This window comes from Moesziomyces antarcticus (assembly GCF_000747765.1).
Source record: "Moesziomyces antarcticus DNA, scaffold: scaffold_v10015, strain JCM 10317, whole genome shotgun sequence".
Lineage (NCBI taxonomy): Eukaryota > Fungi > Basidiomycota > Ustilaginomycetes > Ustilaginales > Ustilaginaceae > Moesziomyces > Moesziomyces antarcticus.
This window is the reverse complement of record NW_014638995.1, coordinates 389,365-406,930: the sequence shown is the minus strand read 5'-3', so window position 1 is coordinate 406,930 and position 17,566 is coordinate 389,365. Positions and strand designations below refer to the sequence as shown.

The window sequence follows — 17,566 nt, the reverse complement described above, 5'->3', positions numbered from 1 at the left end:
TTCGCAGCGTCGTCATCACCTGCGCCACATCCTTCGACGCCCGCTGCCCATACGATCACTCCACAACTTTTGCAAGGGGTGTAGACGCGCACGGCCCAGATGACGCGTTCCGCATGACCGGCGCATTAAGCTCGAGCTTCATACCCACCCATCTAGCCGCCACTTCTCTTCGGAACACCTCTGACGGAAGCCCACGGAAGCATGTCGTTGCCATCGGAAGCACCGCGCAGGCATGTGCGTGTGGCCATTGTCGGATCGGGCCTTACGGGGCTCGTAGCCACCTACCTGCTCACGGCGTCGCAACCGCACGCGCCCGATGCACCGCGCATCAGCGTCGACATCTTTGAGCGCGCACCCACGCTCGGCATGGACAGCGCGAGCATCACCGTGCCATTATCCCCAGCCTCCCCACAGCAGCCCGAAGCTGCACCGCCGCGCCTGGTGAAACGCGCCAGGCTGGACGCAAAGTCCGACAAGGCAACGGATGTGGCGACTTGGATGCGCATCGATGTACCCATGCGGGCATTCACCGGTGGATACTATCCGCAGCTGCTCGCGCTGTATCGCCATCTGGGCATCCGCGCGCGCAAAACCAACTTCACCTACAGCTTTGCGAGGATCGCCGAAGCAAGCGCGGTGAAGGCGGAAAGGAAGGCGCCCGAGCCGAGGCTGCTGTATAACGGCGCCAACGGCGTGCGCGGTATCAGCCTCCCGCACAACCTCATGCGGCTGCGCAAGCAAGGGGAGCAAGGATACGTGAGGCTGTCGGCGGTGCTCGAGTGCGTGCGTAGGTGCCGCGTCTACTTTGGCTCGCTCGTCGTGGTGGTGCTGGGCTATGTGCAGCTGCTCATCATCGCGCTGTGGCATAGTACGCTTGGGCATACGGCGGATGCGCATCATCCGCTGCGAACGCACACGCTGCGCGACCTCGTGCGCGATCCGTTCCCCGCGCGACCCGCACGGGGCTCGTCCAAGCTGCGGTGGGGTGCAGAGCGGATGGCGGAGATGGTGCTGCGAAGGGTGGCGGGGTTGGACGAGCGGTTTGTAGAGCAGACGCTTGCGCCGCTCTTCAGCGCAGTCATGACGTGCTCGCTCGACGCAGTGTGGGCGTCGCCCGCGACGGAGGTGCTCGATTACGTCGCACTCACCCTCGGCAGGGATCATTTTGTTGTGCAAGACGGTGTGCGCACGGTGGTCCGCGCGCTGCTGGTCCACGTCACGCCGGGCGAGGACGAAAGTAGGGTTTGGACGCGCGCACAGGTGTGTCGAGTGCACCACCGCCACGGCCGGGCGTGGCTGAGCGTCATGCACCATGCCGAGGGCACACAGATGTCGCGCGAGCCGTCGAACAGCAGCGCATCGACTGGGACGGATACGACGTGCATCGACGACGCGAGGGAACATGGACCGTTTGACCACGTCATCTTTGCGACGCAGGCGAACCAGACCGCACGATTCCTCGAGGCGTATGCAGCTTCGCTGGGCGACGTTGCGGAAAGACGGCGGGTGCGCGAGGTGGTGGAGGCGCTGAGGACGGTGCGGTACGAACGCAGTGTGGTGGTCAACCATACGGATCGCACGTTGCTGCCCGTGAACAGGCGCGACTGGCGAGACCTCAACCTCGTCTCGCCCGCTCCGGCGCCATCGGGCGAGATGGGTCTGGGTCGGAGAGCAAGTGCGGGTTCGGACTGGACGGATTCGAGTTCGGACAGCAGCGATACGGAGGCGGGGCAGGAGGGGCATACGATGGCGACGCATGTACTGCGTGTACCCAGCTATGCGCGCGTGGTCATGCAGACCACCAATCCGCACCGCTCCCTCGAACCGAGCGAAGATAGCGTGCTGTCGAGAGCGGCGTTTGAACGTGCGGTGCTCGATGTGCGTGCGCACGTGGCGAGGCAGAAACTCTTCACGCGCACCATCCGCCACACCAGCAATGCAGATGCGGTGCAGACGGCGGGTGGCACCCAGCTGCAGCTCGGACCGCTCCAGCCGGTGCGTGCGGCCACCGAGCATGCCCAGGTGTGGGTCGCCGGTTCGTGGGCCTCGGGCATTCCACTGCTCGAGGGATGCGTCGTCTCGGCCACGCTCGTTGCCAAGTCCATCGTAAGCGCCGAAGGAGCTTCCCTCCCATCCTCCGCAACATGGTAGACACGCAGCCAATTCAACATGGCCAAACGGTTCTTGCGTGTGTGTGTGCGGGGAAAGGTATATACAAAGTGATAAGGAGGTGGGGGGAAAAATTTTACTTGGAGCCGATGAACTCGCGCACGTAGTCGGCAAACGAGACCATGCAGATGGTCTGCCATACGCCGAGGAAGATGCGTGGTGTGACGCCGCGGTAGAGGCCCTTGATGCCGTTCTCCTTGTAGATGTAGGCAAAGGTGTTTCCAATCGTCAGCTTTTCGGGCCGGTTGCTGCCGGGGGCTGCTTTGGCCATGGACTGCATCTCGACGCGAATGACTTCGATGGGCTGGTTCCACGTGGCGAGTGCACCGCCGATCGAAGAGCATGCGATGCGCTCGGCTGCGTTGAGCTTGTCCTTCTCCGACTTGCCCGAGAGGCTGCGGATGGGCGATTCGGCGAGACGCGCAAAGCCCATGCGCGAACCCCAGTTGGTGCACTGACGCACCGCCACGGCGTTGACACCCTTGTTGATGCCCTTGAGTCCCTCGCGACGGTAGATGTCGGCAAAGACGGCCCAGGTGGAAGGCGGTTTGATGCCCGCTTCGGCCTGCTTGTGGCGTGTGATCTCGGCGGTCTTCATGCAGGTGCAGAAGCCCATGGTTGCATATGCCTGCGCAATGCCTCCCGTCATACCACCGAGCAAACCAGCCGAGCCCGCAGAAAAGCCGGCGTTCTTGGCAACCTTTTCGACCTCAGCTGCGGTGAAGAGCAGAACAGCACCCTTGGTGGAGGCTTCGATCCATGCCCACGGGATGAGACCCTGGTAGAAGCCCAGGATGCCGCCGCGAGACGAGACGGTGCGCAGGGCCTGCATCATGGTCTGCTGTCGGTTCGACGCCATCTGCGTCTTGACCACCTCCAGAGGCTGACCCAGCGTCGTGACCTGCCATGCACAAGGGGGGGAAACAATGTCAGTTGCCAGAGGATCGGAGGTGAATGAGGGCAAGGATGGGGAACGTACCTCGGCGATGTTCATGATGGAACCAACGGCGATGTTGGACCACGAAAAGCCCTTTTGTTGCGGCGCCATTTTAGTCGATATACGGTGTGGGAAAGGACCTGTTGAAGGGGCGAAGGAGGGGGGGAAGAGATGGTGGGAGTGTGAGGGTCGGAAAGAATTGGAAGAAGAAAGTGGATCAGCGAGACCAAGGGGCGGGCTGAGAAGGGACGACCGTGCACTCGCGCATTTCCCCCAACACCAGGCTTCGCAGGCTTCATAGGCTGGGGAAACCCAAACGCGCCAGCACGGACGCAGCCGAGGCTTGGGAGAAAGTGTGCCTTTTTTCCGCCCGCCCCAACGCGTCTCTCTGCTCGCCTGCGCGCGCGCGGATGCAGCCTCGGAGTGCGTTGCATGCAGCGCATCTTTCCACGTCTCGTCCCGATTTGCTCCCAGCCTTGGCCCACACCGTGACTCGACGCCTGCCTCCAATCGCCCAACTGCACCCCGATTCGAACACTCCCGACCGACAGTTCAACATTGTTGGCTGGCGGCTAACCTGGGGCGTATCGCGTGGATCCCGATTGTCAGCCTTTCTTCCGACGCCGCTCTGCCCCCCCCCCCCCCCAAAAGTCGCAACACCGTCTTTGCCCTCCAACTCGGCAGCTCGAAAAGTGTGTCAAGCTCAAGATTCGCGGTGCTTTGCAAAGGTTGTCATCTCTCAGAAAAGCCACCAAAGAGCTTATTTGCACCTCGATACTTTGCATGCAGAAATTGTCACAGGACGACATTCCGGCGCCGAGTGAAGGAGTGGCGGCGATACATCATACGATACGCGAGTCCAACACGTCGTCTCGGGCCAAGATTTGGGGTTATCGATTTTGGCCGCGATGCGCACAATTTCGCTTCGATGTTAGGTCTTTAAAAACTTGGTTTGAGGAGGTTCGGAGATTTTTAGCGTGGACTTTTGGGCCTGCTCGAAAAAATTCTCCGTATCAGCGACTGGGTCTTGGCAGGGTCCACCGCCAAGCAGGCACTATCAGACAGCCGCTAAGACACCGAAGCTTGAGGAGGGGCCAATTTAGTGCAGTCTTGGCTCGAAGCTACGTCGGGTTGCAGTAGCGAGGAAGCTATTTCACCGAACCCACTGTCTGCCCCTTGCTCCCGGGTTTCGATGCACGCGTGAGGAGTAGCGCCAAACGTGCCCAAGCCGCATGAGCAAGACCCAAGGTCGTTATCAGCAAAAGACACTGCGGTTCGGATGGCTTCCCCGGTGGCGGCATGGGGATGCCGATTTCATGTGAATTAGCGAGCGCCAAGCAATGAACGTCCCACTAGGTTACTGCGATGGGTCGAAATTGAAGCCGAGTGCGATAGAATGGCCATGGCGTGCGACCCAATTCGGTGGTACCACTCCAAGGCAGGGAGAAAAGATATATATCCCAACCTCGCACTCTCCTTTGTGAGAAGGCATCCGCTCATCGACCGCACTTCTCTTTGGGACAGCTACGACAATGACCAAGGTTTTGGCAAGGGTGGAGCACATGACGTGTGCATGGTTCACGTCGTGCATGTCGCTCGGCGGCATTTCGAACCTGCTGCTCTCGCGCATCATCGACTCTGCCCCGCTCCACCGCATCGGCATCGCCCTACTCATCCTCAACATGCTCTACTTTATCGCACTGATTCTGCTGCAGGTGGTGCGGTTTACGTGCACACCTGCGCGGGTGGGGTATACGCTCTCCCACCCCATCGAGTGCCTCTTTGTCCCCACCATTGTTCTTGCCGCCGCAACGGTCCTGAACGGGCTTGCGGCGGTCGCGGGGAGGGATGTAGGGGGTGGATTGAGGACGGCGTTCCAGGTGGCATTTTGGGTGTATTTTGCAGCGGCGCTGGTGGTGGGTGTGGGGTGCTACACGGTGCTGTGGGCAAGGGCGGAGGGGAGCATGCACCATATGAACCCGGCTTGGGTGCTCCCTGTCTTCCCGCTTATGCTGTGTGGAAGTGTAGCCGTAGCGGTGGTGCCGACACAGACGGAAGAGAGCGCACTCAATATTGCCATTTGTAAGTTGCCCCACTCCCGCGCCCGCCTCCGAGCTTTCGGAAAAAGGACCAGATTGCTGATGTGTGCTGTTGGGACATAGGTGGATTGACGTGTCAGGGGCTGGGGTATACAGTGTCGTGCATGATGTATGCGGTGTTGTTGTTGCGGCTCATGACGCAAGGTTTCCCACCGGCACGTGCACGACCGGGCCTGTTCATGTGCTGTGGTCCACCAGCCTTTACCATCATCTGCCTGCTGGGACTCGCGCAGGAGATGCAGCGAATTCTACCCGCCTTACCGCTGCCAAGCCTACCGGCATCGACATACGAGACGTTGTTCATCGGCGCGCTCGCTGCAAGCATCCTGCTCTGGACAGTGGCGGCGTGGTTCTACCTCATCACCCTCGCCGCTATCGCCGCAGCTCTGCTGACAGAGCGGAGGAATGTGCAGTTCATCTTGGCGTGGTGGGCGGCCGTGTTCCCTATCACCGGGTTCGCCACTGCCACCAACGCCATCGCCGACGCACTCGACAGCTCGCCGATCAAAATCCTCGCACAGATCATGGTGGTCGTGCTAGCGGTGGTGTTTGTCGCCATTGCCGCGGCGCATATCCATGCTGTAGCCAACGGAATCATTATGGCACAAGGCAAGGATGAAGATCGGCTTATCGACACCATGCATCGTCAAGACGAGGAGAAAGTGCCGGCGGCGGAACGCGAGCGCGAAACGCCGCCGACCTATCCGAACACGCCGGCGGTTTCGGTGTTCCGCCTCGAACGCAAGCTCACGGCGTGATTCGGATGCCCGACCTCGCTTTTCATTTGGCCGCTACTCGCCTTATGCCTGTTTATTGTGCTGCGTTTGCCAATGCGCATCCTCTCATGGCTTTCTCTTTGTGTAGAAGGGTTTCCCTTTGATACCGAGCGTGGGAAGCCAGCGTGATTTCGAAAAAAGAAAGCTTTTTTGGACGAGATCCCCTTTGTGCCTGAAATCCAGACTCGGCTGGTAGGCGGGAAAAGCGAATCTTTCGATGGATTTGCTTTGCGCCCTTTGTCTCATGTTGCACGTGCGCAGCGACGTTGCCGAAGCCAAGAATAAGGGCAGAGGGTGCGTGCGCCAGCAGCAGCAGCATTCGAGCGGGCTGGAAGGCCGGTCCCGGTCGCGGTTGCGTGGGTTGAAGGGCGAGATGAAGTGGGGCGGGTTCGAGACGAGTATTCGAAGCCGAGCAATGCAGGTTTGGTCACCGGTGGTGCAGGCGCCGCCGCCACAAGGTGTGCGCGTTTCATCAACCCACTGCGCCTCGCCCTTTGCCTCCAGCACAGCCCTTCGAATCGTTGGAGGAATGAATGAGAGATCCATGCGCGGTCCTTCAAATGCAGCAATCATGAAATCCGGTCCGACCGTTTGCACCGTGCCTTCTGACCGAGTGATGAGGGGGGTGGCAGGTTGGGATGATGTCAAACAATGCCCGACCTCGAGCCGAGGCTGGTTGAGATTTGTTTTTTTTTTGGTTTTTTTTTGGAGCAGCGCTCGCTATTCATGCACGTCGTGGCCGCATCGGTTCGGGCGAGTGAGATGGGCAGCGAGATCCAAGCTGTTGCATTGGGCGTGCCTGTTCATTGTGGCGTCGCAATGCCGCTTGGATCGTTTCATTTGGGTGGCCCGCAAAAGCCACGCTGGCCTTGGGTGCGGTCAAAGACGAGCTCGGGGCCCGCGCGCTAAGAACAAAGGGCAGAATGTGGGTGAGGCGGCTCCCGCTCCGCGCGGTTTCAACCATCCGCTCCTCCCGCCCACCACTCGCACCACACACACACACACACACACACACACACACACACACACACACACACACACACACACACACACACAGTGGCGGGATGGAGCTGGCGTTCTTGGCCCTTTCATTCCATCGCGCAAGCCAATCGAGCCCTCAAACGGCGCGTGCGGCTGAATGAAGCGGTATTAAAATTGAAGGTGTCGCMCCCCCCCCCCCCCTTCCCTCCTAAGCCCCCCAGATTCATTCGGTCTTTGATCTCTCCCCTCCTCACTCTCTCTGTGCAAAACTCGATCGGATAGATACAACGCATAAGCATAGCCACGGCAGACTGCGTATCGCGCAAGTGAAGAGGCATCGACGGGAAAGAACTCGGATCGCTCGCGTAATACCAGCGCTTGGATCGCCTCGCGTCGTTGGTTGAATTGCACCGCACGGTTCGCGATCCTCCTTGCTGCTGCCGTGGGAGCCAAAGAGTCTCGCTACACGACGATCAGTATTTCCCACGCACGGGCGTCCTGCTCCCACCTCTTTCTCTGGCTGGGATCGACTTTGCTCTGCTTTGCACTGCTCTGCTGGGGCTGAAGGATCGTATATATCCCGCGCAACAATGCTTCAATTCGCGATCGCACCATCTGCGCACTTTGGACGTCCGTACACCATGTCGATTCCCACCACCCGACTTCCACCCATGCAATCCATCCCGCCACCCCCCGCCTCGGTGTCGCTGAGCGACGAAGACATGCTCGAAAGCGACGAGTGGTCCGACAGTCTTGGCGACGCCAAACCGGGTGACCAGCCACAGCGAAGTCGAAGGCTACTCTCGCTCGAGCAGAGTAAAACTCTCTACAAGATTCTGGAAAAGACGCACTTCCCTTCGACGCAGCTGCGCGAAGCGGCGGCCCAGCAGCTCGGAGTCTCGCCGAGGAAGGTGCAAGTTTGGTTTCAGAATCGACGGCAGGTGGGGAAGAAGCGGATGATCGAGGCGGTTCAGGCGAGGGCGGTGTATGGACCGGTGTCGCTCGAGGAGATGCATGCACAGATGCGCGCGACGGGCAAGGGGAGGTTTGGGTGGGATGGAGAGGATGAGCGTACAAGGGCGTGGAGGAGACACACGATTCGGATCGCACTCAACCCGGCGTCCAAGACAAGCCCCCGAGAAGCGGCTCGGAGCGCATTGAGGATCGACGTTCCCCGTGCAGAGTATGCTGCGCCGACGTATACGGGGCTGGGAAGTGCGACGCATCTAGACACGATGTCGAGGGGCATGGAAAGGTTGACGCCTGCGCTGGTGTCGAGTCAGAAGGAAAGCTTCTCGATTCGGTCGAGAAGCCAGACGCTCGGCACGCACGAGGCGGCAAGAGAGGATATCCGACAGGTGAGGGGAAGTCTTACCGCCGAATGGCACGCCAACCAACGCAGCCTCGCCAGGTCGTACGAGCGCAACGATCGATCGGTCCGGCCGGCTCACTCGCCTCCACCCCTGTCTCCATCGCCGAGGTGGAGAGAGTACGCGCATCCGTATAGTCACGCCTATTATGGTCGAAGCCGAAGCTCGTCCGAAGCGTACTACGCTTATCCCCCACCTCAACCACCAGTGCAACGCGCCCAAACGCCGACCACGGCGGACACCCTCGTGGCTGAGCCGCAGTGCAAACTTCCCCCGCCCAAGAGGCTCTCGCCCATGGACGTACGCTCGCTCACCTCGGCCTAGACGCAATTCTGGCACTTGAACAATTTGGTCTCTTTTGACTTTCAACAAGTGTGCTCTGCGTGTGTGTGTGTTTTAGAACATCTCTTCTTCGTCCTGTGCGACCTCTGCGGCATCTGGCACTTCGAAACCTTCCTCTGTCGAGTAGAGGATTGCCTGGATCTGTCGGAGGCTCTCGTGCTCCTCGGTGGGCGGTTCTTCCTCCTCGGCGCCCTCCTCGGGTGGCGGATACTGCTCGGCAAGGATGGCGAGACGCTCCTGGACGAGGATCTCAATGTCTCGGAGCTTGGCGAAGTAAAAGTCGCGTTCCTTTTCGAGCGAGTCGACGCTGACCTTCATCTCGTCCATCTGCTGCGTGAGCGCGTGGATGGTCTCGTTGGGAACTTGGGGTGGTGCTGCCCTTGCGGATGCTGCGGGCGCGGCTGTTCTTCGAACGGGGGCAGTTGCCGAGGGCCGTGTTGCAGCAGCGGCTCGTACGGGAGCTCGTGCGGTGGCAGGTGCGGTGCGTGCAGCACCTACGCTGACAGCCCCCACGAGCGGTGGTGGTGCAGCTGCAGCACCCATCCTTCGTGCTTCGGCATCGTAGGATTCGCCGGGGAAGTTCATGTCCCAGAACTTCTTGAGCCACTGGAGGAACTCGAGGTTGTCCTGCATCTTGCATCGGATGAGACGGTCGACGGGGATGGGCTTGTCGATGCGGTTGCGCTTGAACGCATCCTGGAGCACCTTGAAGTTGTTGATGTACTCGTAGTCGTGCTTGGCATCGAACTTGATCTTGACGAGCGGGACGTTGAGGTAGATCGAGTCGATGATCTGTGCGTACGCTGCACCGGAGCCGCACTGCTCGACCTTGGTGTACGAGAAGCCGAGCAGCTCGTTGATCCAGTTGATGAGTTCGGTGCGTGATTCGCCCATGGTTGCGGTCCAGAAAGGTGGTGGTGTTGGTGAGGAGGAAACCAGAAGCGCGCGCGTGTGGGTGTTGGATCCAAAAAAAGGTGTTGATCTCGCTCCTTCCCTCCTCGCTCCGCCGCGCCCAGGCCATCGGCATTCGCTGAGCGCGTCGGAAATCAAGTGTTAGACCGATAAACGCGTCAGTGTTGGATCGTGTCGATCACACAAATCTCGATGGCGCGCACCGCGGGACGACAGCTGTTGGGGCGATGCCGAATCTGCGCAGCTGCTGCGCATCGCCATGGATTAGCCTCTAGCTCCACCGTCTGCGCATATCCTTTGGGAACAGCACTTGCACTGTGACTTGGCGGCAGCAGCAGCAGCGGCCGACAGTCTTTCGGCGCAACGCACATGAAGCCCCGCTGCGCACTGCCCGCAGGTCGGCCGCCGCGGTGCTTCCGTTCGAGCTCGTAAATGAAATGAAAGCGCTCAGCCTTGGTGGTCCCGCCGTTGTCGTTGCCGTTGAGCCAAGGATTCCCCCTTCGATCGGTTTCCTCCGCTTCCACCGAGACCACCACTTTCTTTCAGTTCTCTCCCTCGACTCGCATGCAGGCTTGACTCGAATCATGGTGGATGCATCCATGCTCGCGTCGCTGCTGGCGGTGCTGGTGGGCGTAGTGATCCTGGGCTTCGCAACCTTTTCGCTCCTGCGCCGACCCAAGCGCCGCTCAGATGGGCGCAACCCTCAGATCTACCTCCATCTTCTCGATTCAACGCTACTACTGGCAATCCTACCGCTACTAGTCCACGACGCTATATCGCCGGGCTCAAAGTCGATCGTGCAAACCGCGTTCGCAGGTACACCGAGCACGTTCTTCGCCACCGTCGCTCTCGTTTTGCGGCAAGCACTCGTGGGAGTTCTCGCAGCAAATGCCGTGCTGAGCAGGAGGATGCGCAGATCGCAGGCGGTTCCACTTGCAGCCGCGGCGGCAGTGGGGGTTGTCGGTGCGGCGACGATTACGAGTGTGCAGTGCGAGTTTTCGCACCCCGCAGGAGCGAGAGTTGGTTGTGCACATGTACCCGCGGTCAAAGGCATGGTCGTCGCCATACAGCTGCTCTTCACCCTCGCGGCTGCGATTATCTTTGCCCACACGGGCACGAAAATCAGCACAAAGCCAGTGCCGCAACGGACTGCAACGGTGTCGTCGCCTCCCGAGTCGCGTATCCAGGTCCAATCGTTTTCGCAGGATAGCGGAGCGAAAGAGGCAGAGACGGGGCAGGGCGTCGATCTGGAGTACGGTGGACGCATCGTCAGCGGAATTCTGGACGATGGAGGGCAGGATGTGGGAACGGCACCTACGTCGGGGTACGGATCTGCCATCGCGAGCTCCGCCAATCCGTACCGCTCCACGCTCTCGTTTGCGCGTGCGGCGGGATTGGATCAAAGCCAGCCGACCTCGCACACGCACGTAGCGGAAAAGCAAACTTACGGGTGGTCGGATTTTGCCCCGCGATCAACACGACGCAAGGCGGCTCGCGCTGCAGCCGATGCGGAGATGGGCGGTGGGCAAGTGCGAGACGAACCGCGTTGGATGCGCCTGCTGGGCTCGCTCTGCGCACTGGCGTGGCCAGTCGCACTGAGCAGCACTGCGCTGCTGATCACACCGTCGGCCAAGCAGACTTACCTCGTCGTTGCCGGCTTTTGCACCCCCGCCGTGGTGATCATCATCAAGAGCACCCGTGGCTGGCTTCGCCCCCGCACTCGGGAAGCGGAAATCGAGGCTGAAGAGGCCACATTGGAAGCGGACAGTTGCTCGACGCACGGCTCGGACTCGGTGGTGGTGGTGGCACCGCCGTCACGCGTGCGCCACTTGCGCTGCTACTCGTACCCACTCCAGGCGGAAAACGGCTACGCTGCAACACACCGGAGCAGCCTGACGTCGGCGAAAAGCGTGCCGTACTTGCGCCAGCACTGGGCAGCGGGCAAGGTGAGCGGTGACAGGGTGGCGCCGAGAAGCAGCTGGGTACGCGCACTCAATCTGCTCGTCAATCCCAAGCCCAGGCTTGAAGTCCTGCCTGCCCGGCAAAGCGTCTCCGAACAGCCGAGAAAGGAGGAAAGGAGGGTGGGGGGATCCTCGGCGACGTTTGCGGCTGGACGAGGATTACTGCAAGCGCGAGAGACGACGGCGGATAGCGAGCATACGTGCATCTCGGATCGACGTGCCGAGTCGGTCACCACGCTCGACGCGATCGCGGGCGACGAGACGGCGTACGACCACGAAGCACCGCAGCAGGAGGCGGAGGGGCTGGACGACTCGCCTGGGAGCGCCAGACGCTGGGGCGAGCAGCTGGACGAGCAGAGCGACTTGAGGTCGCCCACCAAGCGTGTACACGAGCCCGCCCCGACACCGACAACGAGCTTCTCGAACGAAGAGTCGCAGGCACTGGGCAGTGGTGCAGCAAGGCTGTTCAACGAGATCATGGAGCTGGTTCGCGGCACCGACGCTTCGGAACCACGTCCGGTAGGTGCAGGGGTAAAAAGGACACCCCCGCGAGGATATGCTGCGCTCGAAGATGCAAGCCGGGGCACAGTCATTGTGCACCCCGAGTCGAGCTACGTCACAGCCAATGCGTCCCACCTCGAAGGGGATGAAGGCAGAGGACATCGACGGACAGGATCGGCATCGAGCGGCTTCTCGCTGAGCAGCATTTCGAGCCGGTTGCGCGCGATGGGAGGCAGGGATGCCGACTCGCCAGTGGTCAGGAAGATGCGCAGCCGCACATTTGCGTCCGCGTTCGGGATCGAGCTCGGCACACTGGTTCGCAGCGCATCGTGGGGAAGAAGGGCGGGGGTGGAGAGTTCGCCGTCGACGAGTGCAGGGACGTGTCAGTCGTCGCTGCTCGATGTGGGACATTCGCCTTCGCCTGCAGCCCCACAGCATCGCAGGATGGGATCGCACGCAGATTCGCTCATCGAAGGTGACGAAGCAGTCGAGGAGCTAGACGACGTCGACATCGAGGAGCGAGCATCCAGTTCCGCGGTGAGCGAATGGACACGCGATATGACGGGCGATCTTTCCGACATCAGCCTGCCGCTCTGCGAGCTGGAAGAGGAGGGGGTGTCAGAGGCCGAGATCATCGAGAGCTACAAGATGGTCCGGCTCGCAGCAGCGCCGTTTCTGGATACGGTCGAGGAGGAGAGCGAGGCCGAGTGCGAGGGCGCGTTTAGCGCGGGGCAAATGGACCAGGCAGAGTGGCAGAGGGTATTGTTGGCGCAGCACGAGGCCATGTTCCCGCACAAGACGCTGTCGCAGATCGACGAGGTCACCGAGGCGGCCACCTCGCCTGCGTGCAGCGAGGCTGCGAGTGCTAGAGCAAGCAGGATCGAGGCGGGAGATGCGGGCCAGATGCACACGCCAAGTGCAGGCAAACACACGGCGTATCTGGGTCTGCGTATGTCCAAGGCGGTGCACACGGGGATGGAGAGCTCGCAGACCGAGCGCGACGAACACGGCGAGGGTAGCATGGAGACGCCGGGTCTGCTGCCGTTCGTCACGCCACGCAGTCGGATGCGGTGCCGAGCAGCAGAATCGCGAGCGCCACACCCCGAGCCCACTGACAGTACTGTCGACATCGAGCCGTCTCCGCGCTGCCAGAACGTGCGGCTGGAAGAGCTGGGCATGCACGAGGGCATCTGGCAGCGCTCTCCGGTCAAGCTCGAGCTCTCTGCTCCTGCGGCGGAGAGCACCCAAACCACCAGCGAAGACGCCGCACGAGGGGGCACACGGCTACGACGCAGCATGACACTCAAGTGGAGCGCGGCTCGCGACCGGCACGGCTCGCCCAAGCGCGAGGTGCGCAACCGACTGGCGAGGCAGGGCGAGCACGAGGCGGAGAAGCGGCTGCTGCACAAACCGCTCAAAAAGCCACGCAAGAGCCGGCTCAAGGGCGTAGCGGTGATGATTGCTCGACATCAATTCACGGTGGTGGACGAAGACGATTCGCTCGTCCAGCAGAGAGCTGAAGCCGGCCATGACTAGAAGCAAAGCAAAGCAAAGCAATACCAGCATGTGGTTGTGAAGAGCAGCGTCACGCGGTCAACAGCTGTCAGAGCCAGATGTCAAAGCGAATCGCCCAGATGCGCAGCGTGAGAAAAAACTAAGCCGAACAGGCAGAAATGCACAGGCCAGCTGCATCGGCAAGTCCGGCTACGGTCGCATGCAGGGCTGCATTTCACGCGGAGCCCAGGCAAACCGCGAGAGCCGACTCTCGACGCGCCGCTCCTTGGCCTCCTCCTCCTCCCCATTCGCTACCATCATCTCGAGTGTATCGGAAGTTGCCCGCCATGACTGTCGCAAAGCGTGCGGCGCGGGCAGCTCCGCCAGCATCCCAGGTGCGCAACGCCACCATCGCGCGCCAGCACCTCGAGTCGCTGCTCATGCCAGCGGGCAAGGCATACTTACTCGGCTACGTCATGGACATCCTCCCCGCCATCCTCAAGGCGCTCATCAAGTTCGTCACCACCGAACTCAAGCGCATCCGTGCCGACGAAAAGCGCCTGCTCGAAGAGCGAAGGTACGCAAAGGAGTCCGGTCAGCCGCATGCCAAGCCGCACGTGCTCGACGGCTTCAAGTCGGTGTTGCCCAGCTTCTACCGTCTGCCCACGCTGCTTCACGCCATCGCCAATGCGCTCGTCGTAGCGCTCGGCACAAACGGTATGGCTATCAGCTGCTTCCTCGCCATGGCTGGTTGGCGCATCTCGGAATCTCTTGTCTGGTGGCCCATTGCAAAGTACTATGCGCTCAAGCTGGCTAACCCGGCGACGTCGAGCGAGGCGCAGACTGTCAATGCCCTGCGCCAGGCGCGCATCGCAGCAACCTTTGTCGCGTCGTCGCTCAGCTCGGCGCTGGCGATGATGATGCTTCAGCACCAGAGCGAGGCTGCACTCCAGGCCAAGAAGGCTCCCGCTCAAGGCGGAGCGGGTGCTCCGCTGCTTACCATCGACACCACGCCCGGTTGGATTCCCAAGAGCATCAGGCCTTCCAACCTCGGATTCTTGGGCAGGAGGCTCAATGCCAACAACGTGCCTCGCATCGCTAGTCTCGCGCCCGCCGGGCACTTTCTCTCGCGACTCACCAGCCTCACCGTCCCCGCTACGCCGGGCCTCACGCCGGGCTCGCAGGGTGTCAGTCCTTCGGTGCCGGCCAGTCCGGATCCAAGGGCTCCGCCTTCGCCCTCGGCTACGCTCACGCCTCTTCCGCGCGCGTCGCAAGATCCAGCACCTGCAGCGGACAAGGATGCGGCACACCAGCCGGGCAAGAAGCCGCCACTGGGCAGGCCGAGCCCCACTATCGACCTCACGCTGTTTGCGCTCGTGCGCGGCATGGACACGCTCGTGCGTGCGCTCGCCGCGCCTGCCGCTGCGAGCAAGAGCCGGCTTCGTGCATCGGCGCCAGCGACGGCGGCTCCGCGCTCGCGTGCACGAGCCATGCTGCGCAGCGTGGCGCTCGGGCTGGCCGACCAGACCGAGGGGCTGGTGTTTGTGGTGTGCTGCGCACAGATCATGTGGTCGTGGTTCTACCACCCGGAGCGTCTGCCGCCCACGTACGTGAAATGGATCACCAACCTCGCCACCATGGACGAGCGGCTGCTGCTCGCGCTGCGCTGCATCCGAAGCGGCAAGCCGCTCCACTGGGCGTATCAGAGCAAACAGATGACGCCCGAGGGTGTGCATCTGCTGGGGAGTCTGGCGGAAGAGCTCGGCCATCCGTACCAGTGGGGCGATCCCACGAGGTTGCCCAATACCGCGGCAGAGGCGCGTCAGATGGCCAAGCAGGCGCGTGCAGAAGCAGCAGCCAAGCGCGCGGCGGGGCAGGAGGTGGCGCAGCTGGATGGGTTTGTGCTCCACGGCGCGGCGGGGCCGAGGGGCAGGGGAGAGATGGGGGGTATGCCGTGCGAGCTGGTGCACTGTGGAACGGGCGGTGCGAATTGCTACAAGAATGCGCTCTACAGGTGGATGCGCGGCTGGCGGATGAGCATGGCCATCTATGTGCCTGTGCATCTGCTGCCGAGGTTGCTCTTCAATCCGCGTGGCTTTGCGGCGGCCCCGCTGGCGAATATGCTCAAGACGCTGCTGGGGGCGGCGAGGTCGGCGGCGTTTTTGGCGACGTTCATCGTGGGCAACTGGTTCCCGATCTGCTTGGCGCGCTCGGTGGTGCCACGATGGTTGCCGGGAGTGCCGTTTACGTTTTGGGATGCGGGCATTGGGCAGGCGCTGGGGAGCATCGCGTGTGGATTCAGCATCTTTATCGAGGAGAAGCGCAAGCGCGCAGAGATGGCGCTCTACGTCGCCCCGCGCGCGCTGTTTGCGACGGCAGAGAGCGCTAAGCCCGGATGGCTGAGCCAGGGTCAGAGATCGGCGCTGTGGGCAGAGAGGATGACATTCGGTACGGCTGTGGGTGTGGTGGTGGCCGCGGCGCGGTATAGGCCCGAACTGCTCAGGGGCATTACCGCAGCCATGGGTTGGGTCGCAAGACCGCCCGGCAGACCCAGCTCCGGAAGGAACTATGCGCGCAGCCAGTAGGCGCACGCCCCAATGGACAAGAACGATTTGCTCTGTTTGCAGCGCCCGGCAGAAGCAGGTGTGTGTGCGGACAGTACGAGGCTGAGCAGCGTGCGATGGTCCATGTGAACGGCCAGAGTCAAAGGCGTGTAGGCCAGTCGAATGTGGGATGGCGCATGGCAAAGCCACGTCCATCCAATGCACGATGCAGCGTCGACGTCGTTTGTGTGTCCGATGCAGGTGCAATGGTGGCGGTGAGCATCGAAACGGCTTTGGCGACGTTGATGCAGCCAGCATGCGCTGGGGACAGCCAGGTGCAGTGCGGCAAGGTTGCAAGGGCAAGCAAAAGCGAGCAAAGCGGCCCAACCCGACTCACGGCGTGGCTCTGCGTCGGACCTATCCACTCGACGACCGGGAAGAACGCTGAGCAATGTGGTTTTCTGGCGGTACAATTCCAGCGTAAGTGGTTGATAGAGCATCTCGTGTGGAATTCCGCCGAGCGAGAACAGGATTGCTCGGCATGAGAACCTTTTGGCGTTGCAAGATTCTCTGGAGGAGGTTCGGACGCATGGCAGCTGCGAAGAGCTTGGGTGCGGCGCTCGTGTGCGGTGGATGATGTGCCAGCACGAGTCAAGAGCGAGCCCAAGGCCGAGGCTTGTTGTGCGCGTGGCTGGCGCGAGAGCGAGGTTTGAGCGGCCATATCTTGTGTGCTTTGCTGTCTGCAGGGTGGTGGGATCATTCCTTGGGCTTGTCGGAGTGTCCCAGATCCCTACTGGGACTAATAGCATCCCTGATCTTCTGCTTGACCACCTTGACGTCGGGAAAGCCTCCATTCACTTTCCTATCCACAATCAACCTCTGCGCGCCTTGGTGAATAAGGTAGACGCGAAAGCGGCCAGCGGCCTCGGTGCGTGCGTTGGGAACGAGCAGCACCCCTCCAATGCCGGCGGAGTCCGAGGTGGGCGCAAAGGTGGACAGAAGTTCTTGCTGCATCCAGTTGGCGCGCAGGCCGAACTTACACCGAACACAGTACTATCCACCCCCCGAAGTCAGTATATCATATAAGAGAGGGGGGAAGGGAGGATTGGGGGAAGGCTTACTTCGATGGTGACGAGTGGCGTGGGAAGGTGCAGAGGCGAGAGGGTGAGAGGTGGGATGAAGGTTTGGGCGTCCAGTGGGTCTTCTGCTGCAGAGGCGACAGGCTGTTCAGTGGCAGTGGCGGTGGGTGTGGGTGCACAGTCCACACACACCTCCCCATCTGCGGCGGCGGCGGCGGCGGCGGTGGTGGTCGAGCTGCTCATACCGTAAGATCCCCTGCGAGGATGTGCGCTACTTGATGGTCGTCGAAAGATAGCCGTCATCGCTGCACCGTGTGGAGGTTTAGGCATCTCCCTTTTTCAGAGCCCCAATTTTTGCCTTTCTTTTCTGTTTGCTGTATTTCTCGCACCGTATCAATGGTG

General features: G+C 61.4%; 9 protein-coding genes across 9 annotated transcripts; 5 read left to right on the top strand and 4 right to left on the bottom strand.

Annotated features, from left to right (window-relative positions):
- Nucleotides 1–201: 201 nt before the first annotated feature.
- On the top strand, nt 202–2,151 carry PAN0_015d5174 (FAD/NAD(P)-binding domain-containing protein; the record flags this gene model as incomplete). Its single annotated transcript, XM_014799483.1, has 1 exon — nt 202–2,151. One exon carries the CDS (start codon nt 202–204, stop codon nt 2,149–2,151), a length of 1,950 nt encoding a protein of 649 aa, XP_014654969.1.
- A 94-nt stretch (nt 2,152–2,245) lies between these two features.
- PAN0_015c5173 (mitochondrial carrier) lies at nt 2,246–3,217 on the bottom strand (the record flags this gene model as incomplete). Its single annotated transcript, XM_014799482.1, has 2 exons — nt 2,246–3,070; nt 3,149–3,217. The coding sequence occupies 2 exons, from the start codon at nt 3,215–3,217 to the stop codon at nt 2,246–2,248; spliced, it is 894 nt and encodes a 297-aa protein (XP_014654968.1).
- Nucleotides 3,218–4,638: 1,421 nt separating this feature from the next.
- PAN0_015d5172 (c4-dicarboxylate transporter) lies at nt 4,639–5,963 on the top strand (the record flags this gene model as incomplete). Its single annotated transcript, XM_014799481.1, has 2 exons — nt 4,639–5,188; nt 5,404–5,963. 2 exons carry the CDS (start codon nt 4,639–4,641, stop codon nt 5,961–5,963), a joined length of 1,110 nt encoding a protein of 369 aa, XP_014654967.1.
- Nucleotides 5,964–7,552: 1,589 nt separating this feature from the next.
- On the top strand, nt 7,553–8,656 carry PAN0_015d5171 (uncharacterized protein; the record flags this gene model as incomplete). The annotated part of the gene is made up of 1 exon (XM_014799480.1): nt 7,553–8,656. The coding sequence occupies one exon, from the start codon at nt 7,553–7,555 to the stop codon at nt 8,654–8,656; it is 1,104 nt and encodes a 367-aa protein (XP_014654966.1).
- Nucleotides 8,657–8,728: 72 nt separating this feature from the next.
- PAN0_015c5170 (RP/EB family microtubule-associated protein) lies at nt 8,729–9,568 on the bottom strand (the record flags this gene model as incomplete). Its single annotated transcript, XM_014799479.1, has 1 exon — nt 8,729–9,568. One exon carries the CDS (start codon nt 9,566–9,568, stop codon nt 8,729–8,731), a length of 840 nt encoding a protein of 279 aa, XP_014654965.1.
- A 455-nt stretch (nt 9,569–10,023) lies between these two features.
- Nucleotides 10,024–13,584, top strand: PAN0_015d5169 (uncharacterized protein; the record flags this gene model as incomplete). Its single annotated transcript, XM_014799478.1, has 1 exon — nt 10,024–13,584. One exon carries the CDS (start codon nt 10,024–10,026, stop codon nt 13,582–13,584), a length of 3,561 nt encoding a protein of 1,186 aa, XP_014654964.1.
- Nucleotides 13,585–13,889: 305 nt separating this feature from the next.
- PAN0_015d5168 (uncharacterized protein) lies at nt 13,890–16,127 on the top strand (the record flags this gene model as incomplete). The annotated part of the gene is made up of 1 exon (XM_014799477.1): nt 13,890–16,127. The coding sequence occupies one exon, from the start codon at nt 13,890–13,892 to the stop codon at nt 16,125–16,127; it is 2,238 nt and encodes a 745-aa protein (XP_014654963.1).
- Nucleotides 16,128–16,245: 118 nt separating this feature from the next.
- Nucleotides 16,246–16,585, bottom strand: PAN0_015c5167 (uncharacterized protein; the record flags this gene model as incomplete). Its single annotated transcript, XM_014799476.1, has 2 exons — nt 16,246–16,406; nt 16,483–16,585. 2 exons carry the CDS (start codon nt 16,583–16,585, stop codon nt 16,246–16,248), a joined length of 264 nt encoding a protein of 87 aa, XP_014654962.1.
- Nucleotides 16,586–16,841: 256 nt separating this feature from the next.
- PAN0_015c5166 (selenoprotein w-related) lies at nt 16,842–17,467 on the bottom strand (the record flags this gene model as incomplete). The annotated part of the gene is made up of 2 exons (XM_014799475.1): nt 16,842–17,120; nt 17,207–17,467. 2 exons carry the CDS (start codon nt 17,465–17,467, stop codon nt 16,842–16,844), a joined length of 540 nt encoding a protein of 179 aa, XP_014654961.1.
- Between the last annotated feature and the right edge of the window lie 99 nt (nt 17,468–17,566).